This window comes from Pogona vitticeps, chromosome 3 (genome assembly GCF_051106095.1).
Source record: "Pogona vitticeps strain Pit_001003342236 chromosome 3, PviZW2.1, whole genome shotgun sequence".
NCBI lineage: Eukaryota > Metazoa > Chordata > Lepidosauria > Squamata > Agamidae > Pogona > Pogona vitticeps.
Genome location: NC_135785.1, coordinates 60,897,392 through 60,921,296, shown reverse-complemented (window position 1 = coordinate 60,921,296; position 23,905 = coordinate 60,897,392). Strand labels below are relative to the sequence as shown.

Sequence of the window (23,905 nt, the reverse complement as noted above, 5' to 3'; positions counted from 1 at the left end):
AGTGACGTTAATCCGTTCTGGATTAATCGTTGCTATGCAGAAACATCGCTAAACAGAACGGAAAAAGCCATAGGAACGCATTAAACTTCGTTTAATGCGTTCCTATGGCTCCCAAACTCACCGTTCAGCGAAGTTCCTCCATAGCGCCGCCATTTTTGCGCCCTCGGTGAGCGAGGGCAGGGTACGAAAACACTTGCGGCGGCCATTTTGGGCACCTGGTGGCCATTTTGGAACCGCCGATCAGCTGTTTAAAAAAAATATCGCAATGCGAAGATTGGTAAGAACATCACAATGCGATCACATTAGCGATCTAAAAAAAAGATCGCTATGCGGATTTGTCATTAAATGGTGCGCTCGTTAAGCAAGGCACCACTGTAAATTATAAGTAGAATAGGGCCATTGGCTCACAAAATCGTCACAGATTCAATAAGCCTACTGTACTTGTATTTACTATGCTAATCAACAGGACTTCTGCTGGAGTGTAATAGATTAAGAACTACTAAAACCAAGTTATTAAAAGTCAGGCATATTTATCAGGGCCTAAACGTACATTGCAGACTTCTTTACTATGGCAGATAGATGTTTGCGTATGATTCTGAAGTGCATACACTGTTAGCGCTGCAATAATAAATTTGATATTCTTACACTCTATTTCATTTTTGACACAATTTCTGTTGTCTTTTCAGCACACATCTGATAAGGAATACCATTGCTTATGAAAACCCACAATACCCTGACTAACTCCCACATGGCAGTTGTAACATCTGAATCTTGCTCACCATGTATATATGTAGTAGCCCACTAGGTATGTGCATACAACATGGAGAAAACTAATGTAGTGAGGCAAGGCAAGCCGTGTAGGCTAAATATAATTGTTAGCTCCAACCAGCTAAGAGTTATTGAATAACTGGGACTTGTTAAGCTAACACATATACAAGCCCCACTGAGCCAGTGGGTCTATTTGAACTGGACCTAACATATGAATTTGGTTGTACATTCACAATGTATACACTGGCTGAAATCCTGTTCATAGCGTAAGCCTTGGCTTACGGTGTCACCCATTCCTTATGCTTAGATCTGGTAAGCAAAGTGTCGCTGCTGCGATTCTCATGAGTATATGCATGAAGCCAGTATTTGTGCACACAAACCAGTGTGTGCATGTGCTCCTGAGAATCATAGTGGCGGCCATTTGTTTACTAGGGAGGAACAGATGGAAAGTTACCCTTAGGTTTATGCTACAAACAAGATTTCAGCCAATGTGTTGCAATTGCCCAAGCACTGTCGTTTAAGCTAAAACAGGTTTTTACCTGTAGAATTGATATTGTCCGTCTGCTCATTTTCTATTTCCATAGCTGTCCAACGTATTTCAACTGACCTGACTGTAAAGGAAACTTTGTTGTTTTTGTTTCAGACCTAAACATAGGGATATGTCAAAGGAAAGAATTAAAAACTTTCTTGAGCAATTACGCCAACTGAAAAAAAAATTAAATTATATAGTTTACTGACTTCAAAGGTAAAACTGTAACCAAGTAGCTAGAAAAAGCAACATCGGAAAGTCAACTGACATCTTTAAAACTGACTAGGCTTACATTTGCAGAGACTGCAACTTATCAGTAGTAACTCACACAGATCAGGATTCCCTTGCTTTTAAAGGTTTCTTCTTCATATTACAGTATGACTTTTTTAAATACTGAAGTTAATAGTAGTCTATTCTTCTTTCATTCATTGCAATCTGCGCAATTGGCCAATATTACTTTGATAATTCAGAGATATTTGCCTGTTCAAGATCATCTACTAAGCCAGGATTTGAACTAAGGTGAGTTACATACACACATTTCCACACAGCAGTAATCTTTTGGGAAATGTTTTCACCCTGTTAATACAGAGGTCGAATCATAAAGACATTTTACTTATGATTTTATCATAAATGCAGATAATCAACTTCTGGAATTACTACTACCCTTATTCTAATATTCTACTCTAATGCAGTACTTTTAAAAAGCTGGCATTACGGAAATCCCTGATTATTTATTTCAGACAGCATGATGATAATATTTCTCTCCAAGAGAACACAGGACAATAATCTTGAGAAAGTGTATCCTATATAGTCTACATTTTACCTGGTTAACCTGCCTTAATTTTTCAATAATCCGATTACAATCTACAACCAGTATCCTTCCCCCCCCTATTTTCTTCCTCCCCCACATTCATAAAGCAAACACTATTGTTAAGTGATGAGATTATGACATCAAATATCTTGCATCATACATCACAGCAAAGACTTTCAGCATGACCTCAGCCAATCATTCAGGAGTTATGTAGTGTTCTGAAGCACTTTACCTCTGCAACAGAAGTTCCCTTAGATCTTTCTTAAAAGACAGATGTCTTAAGTGACAGAAGATTGAGAAGTTAATTTCTTTCTCCTGGGCAGAGTATTCCATTACATGTATTTTCTCTTTTTCAAATTCAAAAGGAAAACATACATATGGTCTGTGAAACTATAGTTATGCAAACTTTTTATAAACTAAGATGACTTTTATAAATTGATCATTAAGATCATTAAAATGGACAAGAATAGGACACTCTCAGACAATTACAAAGTGTTTTATTCCAGGCATGACAAAACCCAAAGAAACAGCGTGGCTCTAAAATCAAGGCAAAATGTAGTATAGGCAATTAGGGGCATATACTACACAAGATCTGATGAAATAAAATTACCCAGCTTCTCAAAAAAACCTATCAAAATCATCATTCAGGTCTTTTCCATGTCTGTCTGTTCGCCCGCCTTCCTGCCCACCCTCCTACTCCATTGTGCAATGCACTATTCTGGGCAGTTTACAATAATGAATAAAACATATGCTAATAAACTACAAATAAACAATAAGAATATTCTCAAAGGCTTTCATGGCCGGGATCTGATGGCGAAACATTCGGAAGAAAAACCTCCGGAACACAGCCCAACAGCCCGAAAAACCTACAACAACCAAACAATGAGATTAAAACATTTGGCCGAATAAAACAAATGCCACCAGAGGTAATTCTTTAACAGCAGGACAAGAAGAGTAAAATCAGCCACGGTTAGTGGGGAAAGCCTCCCTGAAAAGCAGCGTTTAGAGCTGCCTCATAAATTTTAAGGGGGGGGCAGTTAAGCGTGGCTCCCCTGGGGAGCTGGTTCCACAAAGTTAGTGCCTCCATGAAAAAGGCCCTATCTCTTGTGGATGATTCTAAAGCCTACCTCGGGGTGGCTGCCCAGAGAAGCATAGCCTGAGAGGATCTACGGTAGTGAGTTGGGCAGATGACATTGGGGAGAGACATTCCAACAAGTAACATGGTCTGTATTTGTTTGAAACCAGGGATATTATCAGGAAAAATGCAAAAACACAATTATTTTAGTCAAGGAGAAGAAAAGCTTAGATGGATGATAAAAGAAACAAAATTGTTAAGTACAGATGAGAAGCAAAAGTAAAAGGTGACAGAAATAGGGTCAGAATTCTAAATGAGACTTTTCAGCAACTTTCACATAAAGACAAGAACTATTACAACAGTCATTACAAAGAAATAGAAGAGAACGACAAAAGAGGAAAAATTAGATCTCTTCCAGAAAAGCCAGGAAATAGAAGGGAAATTAAAACCTAGTATAGGGATGCTGAAAGAGCAACAGAAGAATATACAATCAAACCAGGATAAAATAAGGTGAAGTTGGAAACAATGTACTGAAGAACTGTACAGAAGAAAACAAGGATGACAGATTCCTTTGAAAAGGAATCCCATGATGAACAACTTACCGGTTTAGAGAGTGACATGAAAGCTGCTCTCAGAGTGCTTGGAAGAAATAAATCATCAGATATAGATGGGATACTGACAGAACTATTTAAAACTGCTGAGACTGAATCTGGGAAAATGCTCCCAAGAACATGCCAACAACATGGAAACCAAAACAACAGTTCATTAGGAATATAATAACATTTATGTTATGTGCTGTCAAGTAGGAGCTGATTTATAGCAACTCTAGCATGGCTTTCAATGTAACTGGGGTATTTAAGAAATGGTTGTACCAGCTCCATCCCCTCAGTGAACTTCCACGGCTGAGCCCAGGTTTCCTAAGTCCTAGTGCATCATTCTATTCACTATACCACACTAGGTCCACTGAATTAATATCCCATGCAAGTGATGCACAGAGGGTTGCTACGTTTATCCCAAACAAAGAAAGACATGTCTGATATTCTGGCTGGATTCTAAAAAGGAAGAGGCACTAGAAGTCATATTTGACTATTGGAGTGCACCAAATAATTTCAGAAGAAGATCCATCTGTGTTTCATACACTATAACAAAGCCCTTCACCGAGTTTATCATGAAAAGCTATGGAGTATTCTAAAAGAAATGGGGTACCTCAACATTTGATTGTCCTGATGCACAACCTATGTTCTGAACAAGAAGCCAGTGTTAGGACAGAATAGAGAGAATCCATTCTGTTTCCCATAGGCAAAGGGTGTATTTTCTCTCTCTATCTTTTCAGTTTGTACACAGGACATATCATACTGAAAGGTGAGTGAAAACCTGTGAAAGAAACATAAGTAACTTAAAACATAAAGATGATACCATATTACTGGCAGAAAACAGAAATTACTTGAAATTACTCCTGATGAAGGTGAAAGAAGAAAGCGCAAAAGCAGGACTGCAACAGAACATTAAGATGGCAAAAATTGTGACTACACAAAAGTGGCATAACTTTAATGTTGACAATGAAGAAAATGAATTTGTTAAAGAGTTTAAATAATAATAACCTTAGAACTGCAGAACTGGAAGGGACCCTATGGCTCATCAAATCCAGCTCGTCAAGGAAGCACAGTGGGGAACTGAACTTCCAACTACAACCAGAGACCTAAAGCAGTGAGCTATGCAGCAGTTCTACTCTGGTTCAATCATGACTTCAAATGGAAACTGCAGGTAAGAAATCAGAAAATGACTGAAACATGGGAGGGCAGCTATGATGGAATTAGAGAATATCATAAAGTGTAAGGATGTGCGTGTTACTGGAGGACAAAGACATCCACACACTTTGTTGGTGTCGCTGTTGTTGTGGTTCCTCCCTTCTACAATACTGTACAATTACAGGAGTGTGTAAATTCACTGTTTCACAAATGCTATTTCAGTACATCAGGGATTAGGCAAATGCACATCTCTTCATGAGATTAAGTTTCTCTATGACAAGCAAACCAAATATATTTCCTGCACATCTCTTAGGGCCCCAGAGGTTTCAAAACCTTTGTTCTGATGAAAATCCACTACTCTAGAAATAAACATCTAATTCATGTTGACACAGAGCAACCAAGAGAGAGAAATGTTAACTGTTTTAATAGAACTAACAAATTGACGCAAAGGATTGTGAAACTGACATGAACAGGAAACAGATACTAGAGATTGTGGTTTTTTTGGGGGGGGTTATCTTGCAAGCAATATTATTTCCATATGTATGCTCAGAAGCATGTAGAACCCCTATTTACCAGATGTATGAAATACACACATTTCTAATGTGAACAGAAGTGGACATTAAAATACTATAAGTCTTTAAAGTGCCATACCCCTATTTCACTTCCTTTTTGTTCTATTTTGTTTTCTTGTCTGATAAGTGACACACAAAATACCCTGCCATGTGCTGCAAACTATGCTTACTAAACCCACCTCCTTTGACAGCAAATGCAGGCCAAAGGTTACAATAAAATTAGTCAAACATCTGATGAGACACAATTAATGAGAGCCATTACACAGGGACTCCCTGGGCTATGATTTCTGGTAACAGGCACTGAATATCATGTACTCCAGAAGAGCATAATATTTGGAGGACCAGAATGTCAGAATGCAGAAAATCTGTCTTCTGCAGATGATTACCTAAGTGCAGCACACACTTTAAAAATGAAACAAAAATAACGAAAAGGAAGTGGCCATATAATCACTTGATATATTTGCTGCTAGACCTTTACATATTAAGGTAATCTTGGTTTCAAAAACATGTTAGATTTGGTACTATGCAGACATAGTGGTTCTCCTACAATGAAACACCCTATTGTGTGGCTCAATAGTGAGCAAGCCACAATAAAACATAGGCTAATGCACTGCCTCTTCCATCTCCTTCCATTTTCAATTTTATAGTAACTATGATTTCAAATCATAGGGTTTTCTCCCTAAAGCACAGTTCACATTTTTTAAAAAGCTGCATGAATTCATACATCCTGAGGAATAGGGATACATTTAAAATTATAGGGAAAATGAATTTTCAATCAGTTTGTTTAACAGGAAAAAGAAATGGGGAGGAGGAAGCTTGTAAGACCAAAACCCACTGTGGGTCATTCCGGTAACTGAAAAAAACATGTTTTCCTGTTGTGTCTGAACTAGGCTATTATTGCCTGAAAGAAAGATTAGCTTTAAGTTTTTCTTGCAAAACTGTCATCTATTCGAAGGTCAGTAAATTTCTTGCATTTTTCAAACACTACTCATTCCAAAGACACAATAAGCATCCATAATAATTGTTAGTATCTTTTCTGACCCATCAAACGTGGTTCACCAAAAAAGGGCAACTTGCAGCCCCCCTGAGCATGATACATTGTACAGTTCTTTATAAACAGCAGCCAAGATAGTGGCTGTTAACAGCACACCAAAATTACAGCACGGAGTACCCTCAGGAGACTCCCCTACAGTTGTGCTTGACAGAACAAGGAGGTGGTATCAGTTAAACTTTTAGGAAAGCCTGGTTGCTGTATCTTATATTGCAACTAACACAGAGAGAAAAATTTAAGAGTCTCAAGAGTCTCCCAAACATTGCACAAAATCGATTAATAGGAGAGGAGGATAAATGACAGGACTGGAGGCTACATCAGATGAGAGTCTCTTAAATCAGCCCTGTTTAGTAGCTGCGCCCTCTCGCGCGCTCTGTGCGTGTTTGTGTGCTTAACGTGTGGACTCCCTCTCACATGCACACCTACTTCCAATACACGTCTACTGGAAATTCTCGAACACGTTACTGCTTGTGTGAATGCTGGCGGGGAACCAAAACGTGACAGGTGAACACGAGCCAAATAACGCGGGGTGGGGCGGGGGGGCAGGGCACGTCGTTTGTGACGGCCAAACGACACAACCACTCCTTTTCCTCCCCCAAGAAGGTCTGTGCCACGGAAACGCCAGACAGGGCATACGCCCTCTCCCTTCGGGCTCATGAAAAGCGGAGCGCGAAGCTGACGCCCCCTCCCTCCTCTCCAAACTGGTCAAAGGTGGGCAGAGAGGGTGTCCCTGCTTCAGCTCATTCTCGCAAGAAGCCAGCCTCCACTCCCCATCGTCCACGGCCAGAGGGCGGGTGAGAGGACGGGGCCATTTACCACAGGCCGCAGCCTCCCTGGGCCGCACGGCTCTCCTCCTCTCAGCCGCGGGCCACCTCCGCGCTTCGCCTCCCCGCCCCGTGTATGTTTGTTTTTCTTCTGCCCAGCAACACAGGCCACGAGCTGACGAGCCTGATTGGCCAGCCCAGCCCCTCAGGCTCAGCCAATGAAAAAAGAGAAAATACGGGCGATCCGAGAAAGCCGTCCCAGGAAGTGTTCAGAACAAAAACAAGGGGGAGGGGCGGGGTCAGCGAGGAGAGCGTCGCGTATGACGTGGCAAACTACCTACAACAACGGGGGGGGGGGACGAGGAACGCAAATAGGAAGAAGAGGGCCCTCGCTTCCTTCGCTCCTAAATTCTTCGCTCCTAAATACCTTCCATTTTGTTACCAGCTACAGCATTGGTATTTTGCAGCCCATGCAGATGGACAGAGGGCAAGGTTCCTGTACCTCTAAGAACTGTTTATAAAAGCAAGTTTCAACGGGCACCTTTCAGTGCAAGTGACATTTGCTGAAATATGCTCCCACACACCACTAAGTCACAGGAATCCTCTCCTCTTTTCTCTCCGGGGTGCTTAAGTTTGAAACAGAAACAGAAATGCTGCAGCTGGTGAATTAATGGATAAAGGAGAACCTGTAACCTTGGAAGTGTCTGACAGCTTGAAAGGGTGGATCTTACTGATTTCACAGAACTCAACAGTTTCTTTTTTAGGGCCCAAACCTGGATTCACTCAGTATAGCAACACTTCCCAAGCTTGTGTTCTTGAACTCTCCGAAGGTCAGACAACTTGCTGTGCTGGCTAGGGCTTCTGGGAACTGTAGTCCAAGAATACCTAAGGCTGCAAGTTTGAAAACCCCTGTACTAGAGAGGTAGTTGAACATAACGGAAGTGGGCTCACTTCTAAGTAAACATACACAGAATGGTGCTGATAGAAGTGCAGAACTTGCGGAGCTCCATATGTTTTTTACTACTACTGTACTTTAATCATTCCTGACATATTGCCATAGTGGCTGTAGCTAATGGGAGTTGGGAGTCTTAAGATCTGAAGCAACACAGGTTCCCCATGTCTGTGACAGCTCAAGTCTAGAGTTGTCCCTACTCTGGGTTACAGGAATCTGCCTTCTGTCTAGCAAGATCTCTGGTCCCTCAGCTCAGTGGTTCTCAAACTTGGATCCCCAGATGTTCTAGGACTACAACTCCCAGAAATCCTTGCCAGCACAGCTAGTGCTGAAGGCTTATGGGAGTTTTAGTTCAAGAACATATGGGGACCGAAGGTTGGGAAGCTCAGCATCTCTCCTGGTGGTTTCAGAACAATGAGCTATGGCCCCCGCAAAATGGGAGAATGTATTAGAACAACTGAGAACTGCAGTAACTAGAACGTTGCCACTGATTATATTCTAGATGCCTTAAGAAGGCTAAAATTACTTGTAAGAAATACGAATTTAAATTATCATAAGCAATTAAATCACAAGCAATAGCACAGACTATAAAATTCAGTGGACTAGTTCATCAGAAAGTAGAAATTTATACTCAGACATCACAGACCACTAGAACAAAGATATGCAGCGTCTTGTATCGAAGAAGAATTAACAATCCATCACAATGAAGATTATGATCCAAGTGCTTTTAACCAATTACCACAATCCTGCTGTTCAGTATAAGCCAAATCTTAACTTTCAGTCAGTTCCTCTCCAGTAAACAAACCATCCCTACTGTAACTCTTGGGCATGCATGCATGCATGTCCGTGTTTCAAACGGCACAGCAGGAATGATTTGTTTACTAGGGAGGAATGGACCAAACATTATGATTTGGTTTACATCAACAGGAATATAGCCAGTGAATCCAAAGCACATCCACTCCACATCCAAAGCACATACAGTAGTTTATGAGACAAACCTATGCAGCTAGAGAGACAACAAATACTAACAGTCATACATCCTTCTTTTGCAATGTGATGGCTAAAGTGCTTGGGGAAAATAATAATTTTGAACTATAATCTCCAGCCTGCATAGTCACTTGAGATCCTGGGAGTTATACCCCAAATTTTTTCTAATCTCTGTGTTGAAAATGATTACCCAGGAACAAAAGTACAGAGCACTTTTATCATGGTGCAGATGATAACACTAGTGTTCAGGGAGTTCCTAACATGGAAAAAAAATTCTATGGGATAGGGAGAAGATACCATCTCCTGGAAAACTATCTTTCAACTTCAGCAGAAGAAGCAGCAGACTGTAAACTATGGAAGCTCATGCTGATGTAAAATGATTAGTCTTAAGGGTGTTGCAACACTTTTGTCATTACCTTTTATCTTCATAAAACTTGACTGACTCTGTATAAAGTCATGTCTTATTATCCTTGTTAAACACTCTTCAGAATGTAGAGTAACATTCATTTAGTTAATTGTTGGTGTAACAACAATTTATTTATTCATTTATTTCATTTTATTTTTATCCTGCTCATCTAGTGACAGAGCACTACTCTGGATGGTTAACAGCAATGAAAGAAATAACCCAACCCCCACCAAACACAAACATCCAATTAACAAAAACAGACAGGAAAAAACTCCAGAAATGACAGCAGACAAAAGACAGATTAAAAACACATGGGTCCTTAAATATATAAAAGGGGGAGGATGTTACCAAAGGCCCCAAGAAAGCCAGGTTCTGGTGGTAGTTTTCCTGGCCTCTGAAACCATGAACCCTGTCTGGACTGGGTGGCATGGGTCAACGATCTTAAGGAGAGATGCTCCAACAGGTAATAAGATCCCAAATCATAAAGAGCTTTATAAATTAGGACTAGTACTTTGAATTTGGCCTGGAAGCAAACAGGCAAACAATGCAGGCTAAGGAGGATCAGAGATATGTGATCATACTTCCTGGCTCCCAATACTGAGCTAGCTGCTGCATTTTGTATCTGTTGAAGCTTCTGTGTCACTTTCAAATGCAGTCCCACATAGATATTGTGATGTTGTTGGTGATTATATGGGTCACAAGATAAATCATATTTAAGCCAAAAATCCCAAGCACAAGTTGCTCAGGGAATTCTGGGAATCATAGCCCAGAAAATACAATCCTGCACACCTCTACTAACTCCTTTCATTACAGAGAGCAAACTCATTGAACTCAAATGACTAGATTTCTGATCATACATGAATGTGCTTAGGGTGACTGATTTGTACACGCCAATTACTACAGATATATAAAAATGTTAGATCATATTTTATGATTATAAGAATTACACAGCAATCAGTTCTCAACCTTTGCTTAGGTGAGGGAGTTACATAATAGGAAAGGTAATGGTTAAGTACATGCTTTACAACCAAAAAAATCCCAGATTCAACCTCCAGCACCTTGGGGTAGGCAGGACTAGGAAAAAATCTGACCTGAGATTGTGAAGAGTCAGAGTTGGGAAGAAAGGGTTAGAGTGGTCAAGAATATGACTAGTATAAGATAACCTCCTGTGTTCCTGGGAGAATTAAATTTTATGGTACAGTAGTTTTTACTACACCTTGCATTAGATGGATCTCAAATTATCACCATCTCTGTATGCTGGCAGAACTAACATCCTCCCACTAAAGGTGTGCAAATTTGTGGTTTTAGACTAGAACTTCCTCAGAACTGCCTGGGAAATACTGAGTGTCATAGTCCAGAATCACAAACCTGTCCCCCTCTACTTCCCACTGTTACTTTAAACAGGAATAATACTTTTCTCTGGTTTGCTCCTGCCCCAAAGCGATACAATAATCAACTTCACTGGCAGAAGTCTGTAGTGAAGATGTGCTCTTGGGGCAGGGGATCTTTAGTTTCAGTAATCGTGATTCACCTCTGTAGTCCACAAACCACAGGCAGCTCTCATACGAAGGGCAGTAGGCATCCCCTGCCATGTTTTGGGAGGAGGTCTCTTCCTCTCCTCCCACTTTACAAGCTGCCTTTGCCACAAACTCACCATTACTTCACAAGCCTACAAGATCTGAGTTATGTTCAATATAAAGTTGTATTGATTTCAAGGCAATTGTCTGCCTCCCAAGGAAATGTTTAACACTGTAGCAGAAACATGCAAGGTACAAAAACCAGCTGAATTCTTAGCAAATCACCTATGTCTTATGCAGTCAGTACCTCTAAAATGGCCGGTCCAAATGCTCTGCATGTTTAATCTATGATCACAAAAGAAAGTGCCAACACTGCTTATGACTAAACCCAACTCCACCCTCTCCAGAAAACCTCTTCCTGACCTTCTAGTTAGCTTCCTCTGTTTGCCCGAAGTATTTTGAACCTCCCTCTTAATTACATACTATGCAAAACACTGAACACTAGACACCTATCCCTAATTTCAAGCCTCAGTGCAAATAATTTTGTTATCAAATATTGTTATCTTTGGAATTTTCCCACAAACCAAGCTGATACACAATTCTCCCAGGACATCCCTTCTCGAGACAGTTTCAGGGATAAAAATGATAGCTAATATACACCCATTCTGTGCACAAAAATAAATGTTATCAAGTAATCTCCAAATGCCTTTGTTTCTCTATAGATCAGATTTTTAGATTTATAGTTCTACAATGGAAACCAGAGGTCTTTAGTAAACCTACATTCACAGAGAGTATAAAAGAACATGTTCATCTTCTTGTCATTACTTTTTACCAAGAAGTCAGAAATAATTGGTGTGCTGTGACATGCACATGTGACTTGACATGTCCATGTAGCAACTGGTGTAAGTATGTTCTTAACATGTTAACACCTTACTGGTTTGAAATGAGGTCATCTCCCTGTTCTAGTGGTGTTCCTATAAATGCATACCAGCCATGACTCGTGATCTGTAAGTCACTTACTGATTAGTCTGTGCAACGAGTCTATACTGTATGAGAAGTACAACCACTGTCCCTCTCCTTCATTCTCTCCCTCAGGCTCTCCAGCTAGACAGTTAGCAACAGCCAACACACACATACCAATCAGCACTCCACATGCTACAGAGGAAAGCATCAGATCTTGAAAGTTGCAAGCCCATCAGACCTTGGGAAACACTCTTTCCCAATCAACAAACGAACTCTATAAAGAGTCTTTAGAACAAATATTTTATTGTCCAACACACCTGTACCACCCAACTTCCTATTTTTAGATACAGCAGTGCCAGCTGCACAAAGGTCCAACATAATTTGTGCCCTACTCCCAACACAGAAGCAGCACCCATGTGGTTCCTACAATCTCCTTTCCAGCTACGACCCAGATCATGACCTACTGAGCTTTAGTGCAGTTGTTCTATCATGCGCTGTCAAACCACATCCTGGGATTTAATCCCACTTATGTCATAGGCAATGTGGAGAGACTTCCCTGTTTAAGGCTCCCCTGAACCACAACTGGTAGACCAACAGAGGAAGCACAAGATGTTCTTCATAAAGTTATTCTGTTATGAACTTTATAAGCTTTGAAGGCCAAAAATGAGTATTAAAGCTAGCCAGGGCAAATAGATGTCTCACATCTTAAAAACCCCTAACTCTCAAAAGTCAGAGAGAGAGAGAAAATGAGAGGTGGAACAACAGCAAGGGAGATCACTAACATTTAAGTGAAATTGTTCACTAATCACCACATAAAATTTACCTAATAAAATTAATTATGTAAAACTGCAGTAAGGAGGCACACATTTATACATTCTCTCCAAAGTACAGTAAATCCTACAGAATTGAGTGAGTTTTACTTCTGAGTAGTAAACAGGAACACAATTGCACCGTAAATCATCTGGCAGCAATAGCGTTTACTCAAAAGATAGTTCAAAGAGAATTATTCCCAATAAACAATTCCATACTTAGGTTGCAATCCTACAGTGTACTTATTTTAGGCCGGTAGGACTCACTTCCGAGGGAAAGTATGTATCCCTGTGCTGGTTTTCTCAGAAGTTAGCGTCCACAGCGAAGTTTCCTTCAGAGGAAAAGTACGGTATACAAGTACGGTACCGTGCTACAGGTTGTCTCCAGCTGCAACCCCACACACACATAGGCATCGCACATACGCACCCTATGCTCACACTGAATACAGCGGAGCTTATTTCTGAATAAACCGACATCTCCAGAAATAAGATCGGACTGCTTGGCACACAACTGAATGCACTAAAACACCAAGCATGCCAGTGAACACTTGCACGTCTTTCCCTTTTCTAGAAAGTCCTCCGACCGTGATAAGCTAAATGCACACCACCACTTTGGGGGGCGGGGGAGTTTAAGAACCAAAATGGAGTCAAAAGGCGACTGCCAATCAATCTTCCCGAAGGGATCCCGTTAGCTCAGAGGCAGGACCCCTCTGATTTTGAGCCCCAAGGTCCCCTCGAAGCAGGAGAGCTGTGGGGTCTGCATCTTCCGATTACTTGAGGCGCAACAACAGCAGCGGCATGAAAAGCACCGAAGGCAAGCTACCCCAATCCAGCACCACCTCTGTTTTAAGGGAGGAAAAAAAGGAATCATTTCGAAATTCACCCTTCTCCTCCACTGGCTTTTTTACTCAGAAGTTGCAGCTCAGGGCGCACAACCAACCGCTGTCTCTACGCCTTCCGCCTCAGCCACACAACACGACCAGCCCCATCACTCTTCATCTCGCTTCCTCACTCGTGGTTGTTTTCAAACAAACCTCTGGCTCGCCCCCACGTTCAGACCACGGCTTAGCCCCGCCCAGAAGGCGGAAGGAGAGAGGCGATTGGAGGAAGCTGGCCGTAAGGTGGGTGGCTGGAGCTCCTCCCCCCCAACCAGCCGCGTTGGGCGTGCAGAGAGTGTTTGCTTTCCGGGGGTTGCACGCGTCGGTGTTAAACTGCCATTTTCTTTGGCGCGCTTAGTTTTTGCCGAGGCTCGTTCCTTCCGATCCTGGTCTCGAGGCATTCTAGTTTGCATGGGGAAGGTAGTTTGCGTTGGAAGGACACTGAGGCTGCTATCGTATACGCACATTCCGATTTAACTCGCCTCGTTTGAGCATTTGAGTAGGTATGCATAGATGTGGCGGGAGTGCTAGCTGTCAGTCCAATTAAAGACAGCGGGTTTTACTTCCGAGTAAACATGCATAGGGAGCTTCACGATCATGGCATAACGTAGTGTCGTCATGGTTCCTTTCGATGTCGGCATATGCACGCATCACCACAAAAATGATTTCTAGGCTGATGGCATATGTGTCACGTGCGTCTGGTGAGCTTCCCTCAGTTACTTGGAGTCGCATTTTTGCAGGAGAAAAGGAAGAATGCCTTGACTTGCTGAATGTGCTTCTACCGTTGTGCAGCGCCACGTTTCTTCCTCCTCCACCACAAGAGTACTGAGGAAAGTGAAGTCCCGTGGGACTCACCACCCACAGAATAGTCATCAGCTGTAGCCTGAACACATCGGGGCCCCATTTAAGGGGAGTCGAGCTTCACTGGCTTTAAAGAAATTAAATCCGGGAGTGTGCAGCCCTGACAGGTAGAAACAGGTGTAGTGAGCACACCAATCCACTAGCACCAGAAAGAACTTCTTGATAAGTTGTTTGGGAATGGAACAGGATGGAGAAATTAGTGGAACCTCCATTATTGAAGGTCAGTATTGGACAGTCATTTTCTGTCAAGAATGCTTCAGCAGTGGTTTTCTTGTTTGGATGAGATTTAGGCTTAATATCCCTCGAGGTTGCTCCAGCTCTGATTCTAAATGCATCCACGTTCAGTTTTTAAAAGCCCTGCTAGGTTAAGATTGGAATTAAATTAGCTCATGTTCACTCACATACCTTAATAGCTATGTCCCATGATCAGGAATTAGTCTTGCTTATAACTTACCAGAACTTTTAGGCCTAAATCCAGATGAAGAACATGGAGTGTCTGGGACCAGCAAAGATGCCGCCAGACCTGTTATGCTGTTCAAAGCATGTTGACCCATGCTAATTTGTTGACTACATCCACAGAATGTGAAAAACAATGCTTTAGTAATGTTACCCTTTTTAGATTAACCAGAAAGGCACATACATGTATGTGCATGCTTTCAAGATACTGAGATCTCTTCATCAGATAAGATGTTACAGGCAAAGGAAATGATGATTTTTCAAGTGCAGGCACTCGCTATGAGAGTTCTCATAGCAGCTCCCAAGATGAGGATCCATAGAGTCAGGTCACTATGTTGATTAAAATCAACAAACCAGTTCTAGTAATTTTGATATTTACTAGAAAAAGGTATTTTATAAAGCTAATGGGTCTTAACTGCCCATTCAAGAGCAAGCCTCCATGAAATGCTTTTCATTACATGTGCAGTTGATACTGCCCTGCAAACCATGACATCCAGGGTTCTACCATACCACTGCTAAGGAAAATGGATGAACTTGTGCAAAGTACCATTTTAACAATACAGTACTGTCTTCCTCAGAACCCTTCAAAAAGATAAAAGAGGAGAGCTTCCTTGTGAAATGGCCTACAGCCAGACAGGTTTGGCCTGTTGGTTTGAATGCTGGTTGGATAAAATCTTGTCTTTTGAAACATTGTTCTCTCAGACAAATTTGCTGTCATATAATGCATTGCTTAGGTTCTCCTCCAAAGTGCATATGGAAAAAAATTAAAACTGTTTGTACTAAGCCTTTTGATTGTTTGGGCACCCACAATGGAAGGACGATTTAAACTTCCATTTCTATCATTACGTGATTCTATTTTAATCACATGTGAACAGAGAATATTCTTGTCAGACTCTGCTCACCATTTTTCCTTTGAAGAGTGGTGCACAATTTCCATATAATTAAAAGATGGAGAAATTGTTCCAGGGTGGGGGTTAGATCCTCACGAGAGGCTCTGTTAGTTGCAGCAGCAACTCAAGCTCCTAGGCAACACTGCAGCAAGAAACTGCCTTCTTTGTGCAAAACACTGTACACGCTAAGGGTGTATCATTCAGTTTTTTGGACTTTATCTCTCAGAATTCTTGAAGAATTCCACATGCAAAATTCTGGCAAATTCTGTTGACAGGTTCATATCCATGCACACCCAATATTTCATAGTCTTAGGCCTATTTTGTGTGAAAAAAAGGTTAAAAATCCGTGTCCTAGGTCTTTCTAGGGCCTGTAGTCTTGCTGCCCATTAGGGTTGTTGTTGTTGTTGTTGTTGTTGTTGTTGTTGTTGTTGTTGTTGTTGTTGTTGTTGTTATAGAATGAAGAAATGTCTGGATCACTGACACTGTAATTCCAGTGAAAATAAATAATAGGAAAAATGAACAAAATACAGAGATCTGCCAATCAAAATATCTCACATTTGGATGAAACACACTTCAGTTGTCCCCATAGTCATTGGGGCTTTGGGAACAATATCCAGAAATTTCACACAGCACTATAAGCACTTGCAGATCTCAGAACTACCACCATCAGAGCTACAAAAAACTGCAATACAGTGGTACCTTGACTTAAGAACATCCCTAGTTGCAAACATTTCGATTTACAAACTGCTCCATTCGCAAAAATTGGCATCAACTTGCAAATGGAGCCTCGACCTATGAATGAAAAAAGGCAGGGGAAAAGGGCGGGAAATTCAAATTTCCCACCCTTTTCCCCTGCCTTTTTTCGTTTGTAGGTCTCCAAGGGCTTTCCCCCTGACATCGGAGGAATTTATTTATTTATTATTTATTTATTGGACTTATATACCGCCCCATAGCGCTACAAGCACTCTCCGGGTGGTTTACAATTTTTAATTATACAGGCTACACATTGCCCCCCCAGCAAGCTGGGTACTCATTTTACCGACCTCGGAAGGATGGAAGGCTGAGTCAACCTTGAGCCGACTACCTGGGATTTGAACCCCAGGTTGTGAGCACAGTTTTAGCTGCAGTACAGCGTTTTAACCACTGCACCACGAGGCTCTTTTTGAGGCATTATTGAACAACAATAATGTCCTGTCATGCCAGTTCTGACTTGTGACCCTTTTCAGAGTTTTCCATGTAGAGAACTCAGAAGTTGTTTACCGTTCCCTACTTCTGGGGGTGCCCTGGGACTGTACAACTTGCCCAGTGCCACACAGGTTGGTTCTACTCACAGGAGGCACAGTGGAAAACGAAGCTCCTAGCCTCTGGCTCCACAACGAGATACCTAAAACACTGAGCTATCCACCCAGCTAGGCTGCTTTTGTAAGGCAAAAGAGTTTGGCCAGGAAGGACTGGAGCAGTGTCTCTTTTGTACAAGTGCTCCCAGAATTTTGCCTAGGGAGTACTTGGGAGAATTTTGGGAGAAAAGAAAATGAATGTGGCATACCTTGGCACAGCCTGTAGGAGCATTCTTGAATCTGGTGCTTGGTTTCAGGAAGCTTTGCTTGCAGTTCTTGTTGGGGACAACACAGGGCAGCTACCATTCCTGTACTCATCTCTCATTCAATATCAGACTGAAAAAGGGGACCTGTGCCACTAGCTTTCCCAAATGGGAGAGCAGGTGGCATGAGGGAATAACCAGAGGAATCTCTTCTCCTCACTCTACTCATAATAGGACAATTGAGGGGATGGAGGGTACCCCCTGAGAGGAGGGGGTCTGATGAAAAGAAGGGTGACTGCTTGTTGGACAAGCTAACCCATGTTCTTTCTTCTGTCTTGTGAACCACACCAGCTGCCCTTTCCATCATGACACAAGGGTTTGCTGAAACACAACTATTTATTTACCTTTAACTGACATTAACAAGGTTGCCATCCAACTAGATCTCAGGAGGTATCTGGGGCAAGTGGGAAGAGTCTCCTCCACCAACTCCAGGACTTAATGCAGATGGCAAGGCAGGGGGTGCTGCAACAAGGGTGCTGCATTGAGATAAACTGTTGGCTTTGTGATGGGAGGTTGTTGTCTTCACTCTAGTTTAGCAAGGTGTAGTGCACCCTTCACTGTGGGCATAGATGGTGGCAGCATCCCTTTCAGAATGAGCTGGATGTGACCAGCAGGGGGAGCAGCCCTAGAAGTGTGTCAGGGTTGCTGTCAGATCAATGGATTGGCTAGAGAAACTGTTCCTTGCTGGGCCCAGGCTGTGTGGTTCCATCACAGAGATCGACCCACTAGGCACTCCATGGGTCTGGTCACCTCTCTCCCAGTCCTCCAAACCGGGGTCTCCCTTATCCTCCATGGCCTCTGCCTCACAAGCCTCCCAATCTGCAGGTCTGCCCTTCTGAGCTCAACCCCACCTTTAACAGCCTTCATGGGCAGTGGCACCCGTGACCTCTTCCATGGTGCCCCCTTCTGCCCCACTAACACCTTCCAGCCCCCCAAATTATGGGCGAGGGTGGTCTTCCTGGTGGCCTAAAGGTAGGCAGCCTACTAGCAACTGGGCTGGTTGTAGGAGCTGGGTCTTGGCCGGCCCCACATGTCTGTACATGTGTCAAGAGCCATTTTTCTCCTGTGCCCATGATCACAGATCTGGAGACCTCAGTGCTTATCTACCAGGTTTTTCCCCATACCTCTACTTTCCATATCTTTATAGACACAAAAGTTGTTTGTTGTTGTTTAGTCATTAAATCATTTCCGATTCTTCGTGACCCCATGGACCAGAGCATGCCAGACCCTCTTGTCTTCCACTGCCTCCCGGAGTTTCAGCAAATTCATGTAGGTAGCTTCGGTGACATTGTCCAAAAGTTGTTACTCTTGTTTATAAGGTTTCATTTGTGTAGGCATCATAGGTGCAGATAGTAGCATCTTATAACACAATCCTGCATTTCAGCCAAGTCCTACTGAGTTCAGCAGAGCTCCCATTCTGAAGAACAGCATGCCACAACAGCTGTTTTCCTTTTTAAAAAAATCTGGGGAGGAAGGGACTGACTGGGTGCTCTAGCAGTGGAATTGATGACCCTAACCTTGAATAGAAACCAAATTGCTAGGGGCAAAAGGGATGGACTGGCTGATAATGGAAAGCCTTGGAAGTACAGTGGTGCCTCGCAAGACAATGTTAATCAGTTCCGTGGAAATCGCTGTCTTGCGAAAACATCGTCTTGCGAAACCAACTTCCCATGGGAATGCATTGAAAATTAATTAATGCATTCCTAGGGGGGAAATTTTTTTTAAGGAACTTAAGGGGTAGGGAGCTGGGGAAGCACCATGGGAGGACTGGCGGTGGGTCCCCTTGCCGCGATCGCCAGCTTTGGAGGTCCCCCACCAGTCCTCTGATGGTGCAGGAAAAGCCTCCGAAGTGCTCTTAAGCGGGCAGGAAAAGCCTCCGAAGTGCTCTTAAGCGAGCCCCACCAGGGCTCTGATGACATTCATGAACTGCTGGAACACTGCTGGAGCATTGGTCAATCCAAAAGGGATGACCAGATATTCATGCTGGCCATAACGTGTTCCAAAAGCCGTCTTCCATTTGTCGCCAGCACGAATTCGCACTAAATTATAGGCGCCATGGAGATCCAACTTGGTGTAAATTTGTGCCCCTTTAAGATGATCCAGAAGTTCGCCGATCAATGGTAGAGGGTAACGGTCTCTAATAGTTATCTTGTTCAAGGCTCTGTAATCATTGCAGGGGTGAAGCTTCCCACCCTTTTAAACAAAGATGACAGGTGCAGACAGAGGTGACGTGGATGGCTGGATGAATCCCCGTTTCAGATTTTTATCAAGAAAGTCCCTTAAGGCTACGAATTCGGGTTCCGACATGGGGTAAATCCGTGCCAGAGGAAGGGGTGCCCCAGGCACCAAATTGATAGCACAGTCAAAGGGTCGGTGCGGAGGTAGTTGGTCAGCCCCCTTCTCGAAGACATCAGCAAAGTCCTCATACTCCGAGGGTATTACGGGCTTGTCTGTTGACCCTGCTGCGGCCAAGGTAGCTGGTGGACCCAGATGCGGACACAGGTCCCTGAAACTTAACTCTCCTCGTGTCCAGTCCATTAGGGGATTATGGGTTTGGAGCCAGGAAAGTCCCAAAATAAGGGAAACGGGGCATACGGGCGATGTTGAACTTCTTGGGACACAGTATCTTTGGATTTTATCACAGATCTCCTGCGGTCACAAGGGTATACCTGTATCTTAGTAATAGTGGACCTGTTTACTAAGATGGCTCATTTTGTTCCATGTCCCACAGCTCCTGACACCGCCCAACTCTACCTCCATCATGTTTTCCATCTACATGGGCTCCCGACGCACCTAATTTCTGATCGTGGTTCCCAATTCACTTCCCGGTTCTGGCAAGCCTTACACTCCAGTTTGGGTACCCAGGTGCACTTGTCGTCGGCATATCACCCCCAAACAGATGGACAGACTGAGCGTACTAATGCAACTCTAGAACAATATCTCTGCTGCTACACCTGTTATCAGCAAGATAATTGGGCTACCCTGTTACCCCTGGCTGAATTTGCTTACAATAACACTGTACACACATCTACAGAACAGACACCATTTGAAGCCAACTATGGGTACCATCCTCGCCTTTTCCCGGCTACTCTACCATCAACCATGGTTCCTGCTGCCGATGCCCATATACGCAAGTTGCAGGCCCTCCAAGACTTACTCCGAGAGCAACTTCAGCAGGCTAAAGAAGCTTATGACAGCAGCTGACCGAAAGTGACAAGAAGGGCCACCTCTGAAACCAGGAGATCAGGTCTGACTTTCCACCCGTTACCTCTGCTGACCTGGCTAGTCCTGTAAGTTGGACTCTCGGTTTATAGGACCTTATGTAATCCTGGAACAAATCAACCCTGTTGCCTTCCAGCTACAACTTCCAGATACTCTCTGTATCCACCCGGTTTTCCATCGATCTCTCCTTGTTCCTCTCAGCACCGGATCCTGCACGACCTTCGCCCCCGGCTCCACCTCCACCTATTCTGATCGATGGCGAGGAAGAATACGAGGTCCGTCAGATCCTAGACTCCCAAATCCGCCGAGGAGGTCTTCAGTATTTTGTACATTGGAAAGGTTACGGTCCTGAGCATCGATCGTGGGAACCCGCCAGTAATCTACACACCCCTGATTCGATACGGCAGTTCCATGCTACCTACCCCGATCGACCCAGCCCATCTGAAGGGGGGAGTCCTGGGGAGGGGGATAGTGTCATGAGTGCAGCTGAAGACCTGGAACCAGAAGGGTTAACTGAGGCTGAAGAGAATGCTGAGAGATCAGAAACACCTGAAACGCCTCCAGATTCTCCTTCCCCAGCAGACAAGCTTCGGGCCAGGCTTCGGGAAAGACTAAGGACAAAAAGGTCAGAGGATCGCTCAAAAGCTGTCCACAGAAATATCCATTCAACTAGCCCTGAGTATTAACAGGATGGAAAGGTTTCCAGCAGCTCAAGGAGCTGTTTTACTATAAAACAGCTCCTAGCCAGCCAGAATTTCTGTGGAAGCAATGGGTCAAAACCCCTGGCTTGCATCCACACTTCTTGAACTGTGTTCCTGACTCTGGACTCTGACCTTGGACTACGCTGTGTATTGGACTCTGGACTCTGACCTTGGACTGCATTCTGTGAGTTGGTTTATGGACATTGGCTTTGCATTCTTGGTATTCCTGACCCTGGACTGGTGTATCGGACTTTAGCTGTTGTAACCCCCGGGAACGTGACAGGCTGAGACATTGTCCTAGCACAGGAAAAAGGCTGATAGTAACTCTTGCTTTCTAATTGTCCAAAGAGTGGGACAAATTTGGAGTTACACCCTAACATGTGAACATGGTTCCTCAAGGTGTCTACTAAACTATTTTGAACAGGTCGAATTTCTCTTCAAGAGTCTGTCTCTCTTCTGTCCAGAAACCTATCTGTTTGGTTTAGACTTAATTCTATTGGCTAATATTCAGCCTGCTGCTAATCCCAAATACTGATTCCCTGCTAACAGCTGGGAGGGAGAAACAGAGCTCCCACAGTGCTTGTCTGTTAAAACAACAACGATAGGAACAAAACCTCTGTGAAAGGTCACACACCACTGGCCAAAATACCAAATATCATAACAGGAAGATCTTTGAGGAGAGAAAGAAACCACAAAGTGCCTTTCCCTTTATAATTCTTGGTACTGCATTTCAACTAGCACTAAATGTTTGGAGAGCATAGTAACTTTGCTTTGTCAACATCACTGAAAAGTTTTTTGAAATTCATGTAGTTAATAGAACAAAGAAGGTAGAGATGTTCTGCATGACTTAAATAAAAGATTTTGGTATGTCTTCAAGGATCATTTGTTATTTTTATTTATTTATTTATTTATTTATTATATTTATATCCCGCCCATCTAGTCGTTCGACTACTCTGGGTGGCGTACAGCATACAAAATAGACAATTAAAATAGCATCATGTTCTTTCTTGCCCTGATATCTGTGCCACCCAGACACTCTGGAAGAGCTCCATATAGCATGAGAAGCCAAAAAGGATGCCCACGGTAATCTGATTAGATCCCGAGAAAAGCCAAGCAAAGGAAAACAAACATACCGTATTTGCCGGCATACAAGATGACTTTTTGGCCCTGAAAAACATGCCTTCAAGTGGGGGGGTTGTCTTGTACACTGGGTGCATGTCCAGCAAACCCTCCCTCTTTCCCAGCGAAGTCATTTACCTGGTAGTAAGACTCAGTAGAGCCCAGCTCCTAGCCTGGGAACAACCTGACTCTAGCGCCGAACCGCTGACTGTCGGGAACAGCAGAGAGGAGGCAGCCATTTTGAGATGCGACCACATGGCTGCTGCCTCTCAAAATGGCTGCCGCCTCTCCAAAATGGCTGCGGCCTCTCTGCTGTTCCTTCTTCCAGCAAACCCTGGCTCTCTCTGAAAAGGAACCAAAAGGGGCAAAAGGAACTCTCCCCATGATGCAGCCAAAGCAGAATCACGCATGCGGAAGGGGGGTAGTCTTATACAGCAAGTATATAACAAACTCTACATTCTGAGTGGGAATGTTGGGGGGTGGTCTTATACGCCCAGTCACCTTATACACCGGCAAATATGGTAGTTGCCTTTGCTGATCCACTTGGTTAGTTTCCCAGTCAAATAGAACTGCATGGTTGGACTGTAGGAACGTATGCAGTGGATTTACTGCTATCACAGCTACTGTGTTTCCCCGACCATAAGACCAGGTCTTATATTAATTTTTGCTCCAAAACAACACATTAGGGCTTATTTTTAGGGGATGTTTTATTTTTTCCATGTACAACAATCTACATTTATTCAGATACAGTCATGTCATATTCTTCTCATTGCTGCACAATGGTGGATGGCAGGGTTTCACTTAACTGGGGCTTATTTTTGGGGTAGGGCTTATATTACGAGTATCCTGGAAAATCATACTAGGGCTTATTTTCAGGTTAGGTCTTATTTCTGGGGAATCAGGGTAGGTACAGAGCTGCCTTGGATTAAGAATAATGTACAATGGTACTTCACAAAACGGAATTAATCCATTCCACGGTTAATGCTGTCTTGTGGAAATTTCATTTTGTGAAGCAAGTTTTCCCTTAGGAATGCACTGAAATTTAATTAATGCATTCCTATAGGAAAAAAAGTCACTTACCTGGTAGTAAAACTGAGTAGACTGAGCCCCACTCCTCCTTGGTAGCCCAGAAACAGCCCGACTCTAGCCCTGAACAGCTGACCGTCAGGAACCAGCAGAGAGGCGGCAGCCATTTTGGAGAGGCGGCAACCATTTTGAGAGGCAGC

The 23,905-nt window shown here is 43.2% G+C and overlaps 1 protein-coding gene and 1 long non-coding RNA gene across 23 annotated transcripts in view; one reads left to right on the top strand and one right to left on the bottom strand.

Annotated features, from left to right (window-relative positions):
• Positions 1–23,905, bottom strand: part of PDCD4 (programmed cell death 4) — a 57,783-nt gene that overhangs the window by 13,003 nt on the left and 20,875 nt on the right. For 2 of the 22 annotated variants that reach the window (XM_078389513.1, XM_078389519.1), the window contains exons 1-3: positions 7,371–7,432; positions 4,785–4,941; positions 1,308–1,413 (exon numbers count right to left, since the gene is read on the bottom strand). In XM_078389513.1, the coding sequence (XP_078245639.1) occupies positions 1,308–1,350 (43 nt within the window). In that variant the 5' untranslated portion in view covers positions 1,351–1,413; positions 4,785–4,941; positions 7,371–7,432. Of the gene's footprint in view, positions 1–121; positions 245–1,307; positions 1,414–2,340; positions 2,456–3,785; positions 4,558–4,784; positions 4,942–7,370; positions 7,479–13,219; positions 14,038–23,905 lie in introns of those variants that run through there. The other 20 variants (XM_020779833.3, XM_020779837.3, XM_072995560.2 and 17 more) reach the window with 18 other exon arrangements.
• LOC140705969 (uncharacterized) lies at positions 14,120–23,408 on the top strand. The gene is made up of 2 exons (XR_012085630.2): positions 14,120–14,333; positions 20,369–23,408. It is a non-coding gene; the product is annotated as an uncharacterized LOC140705969 (long non-coding RNA).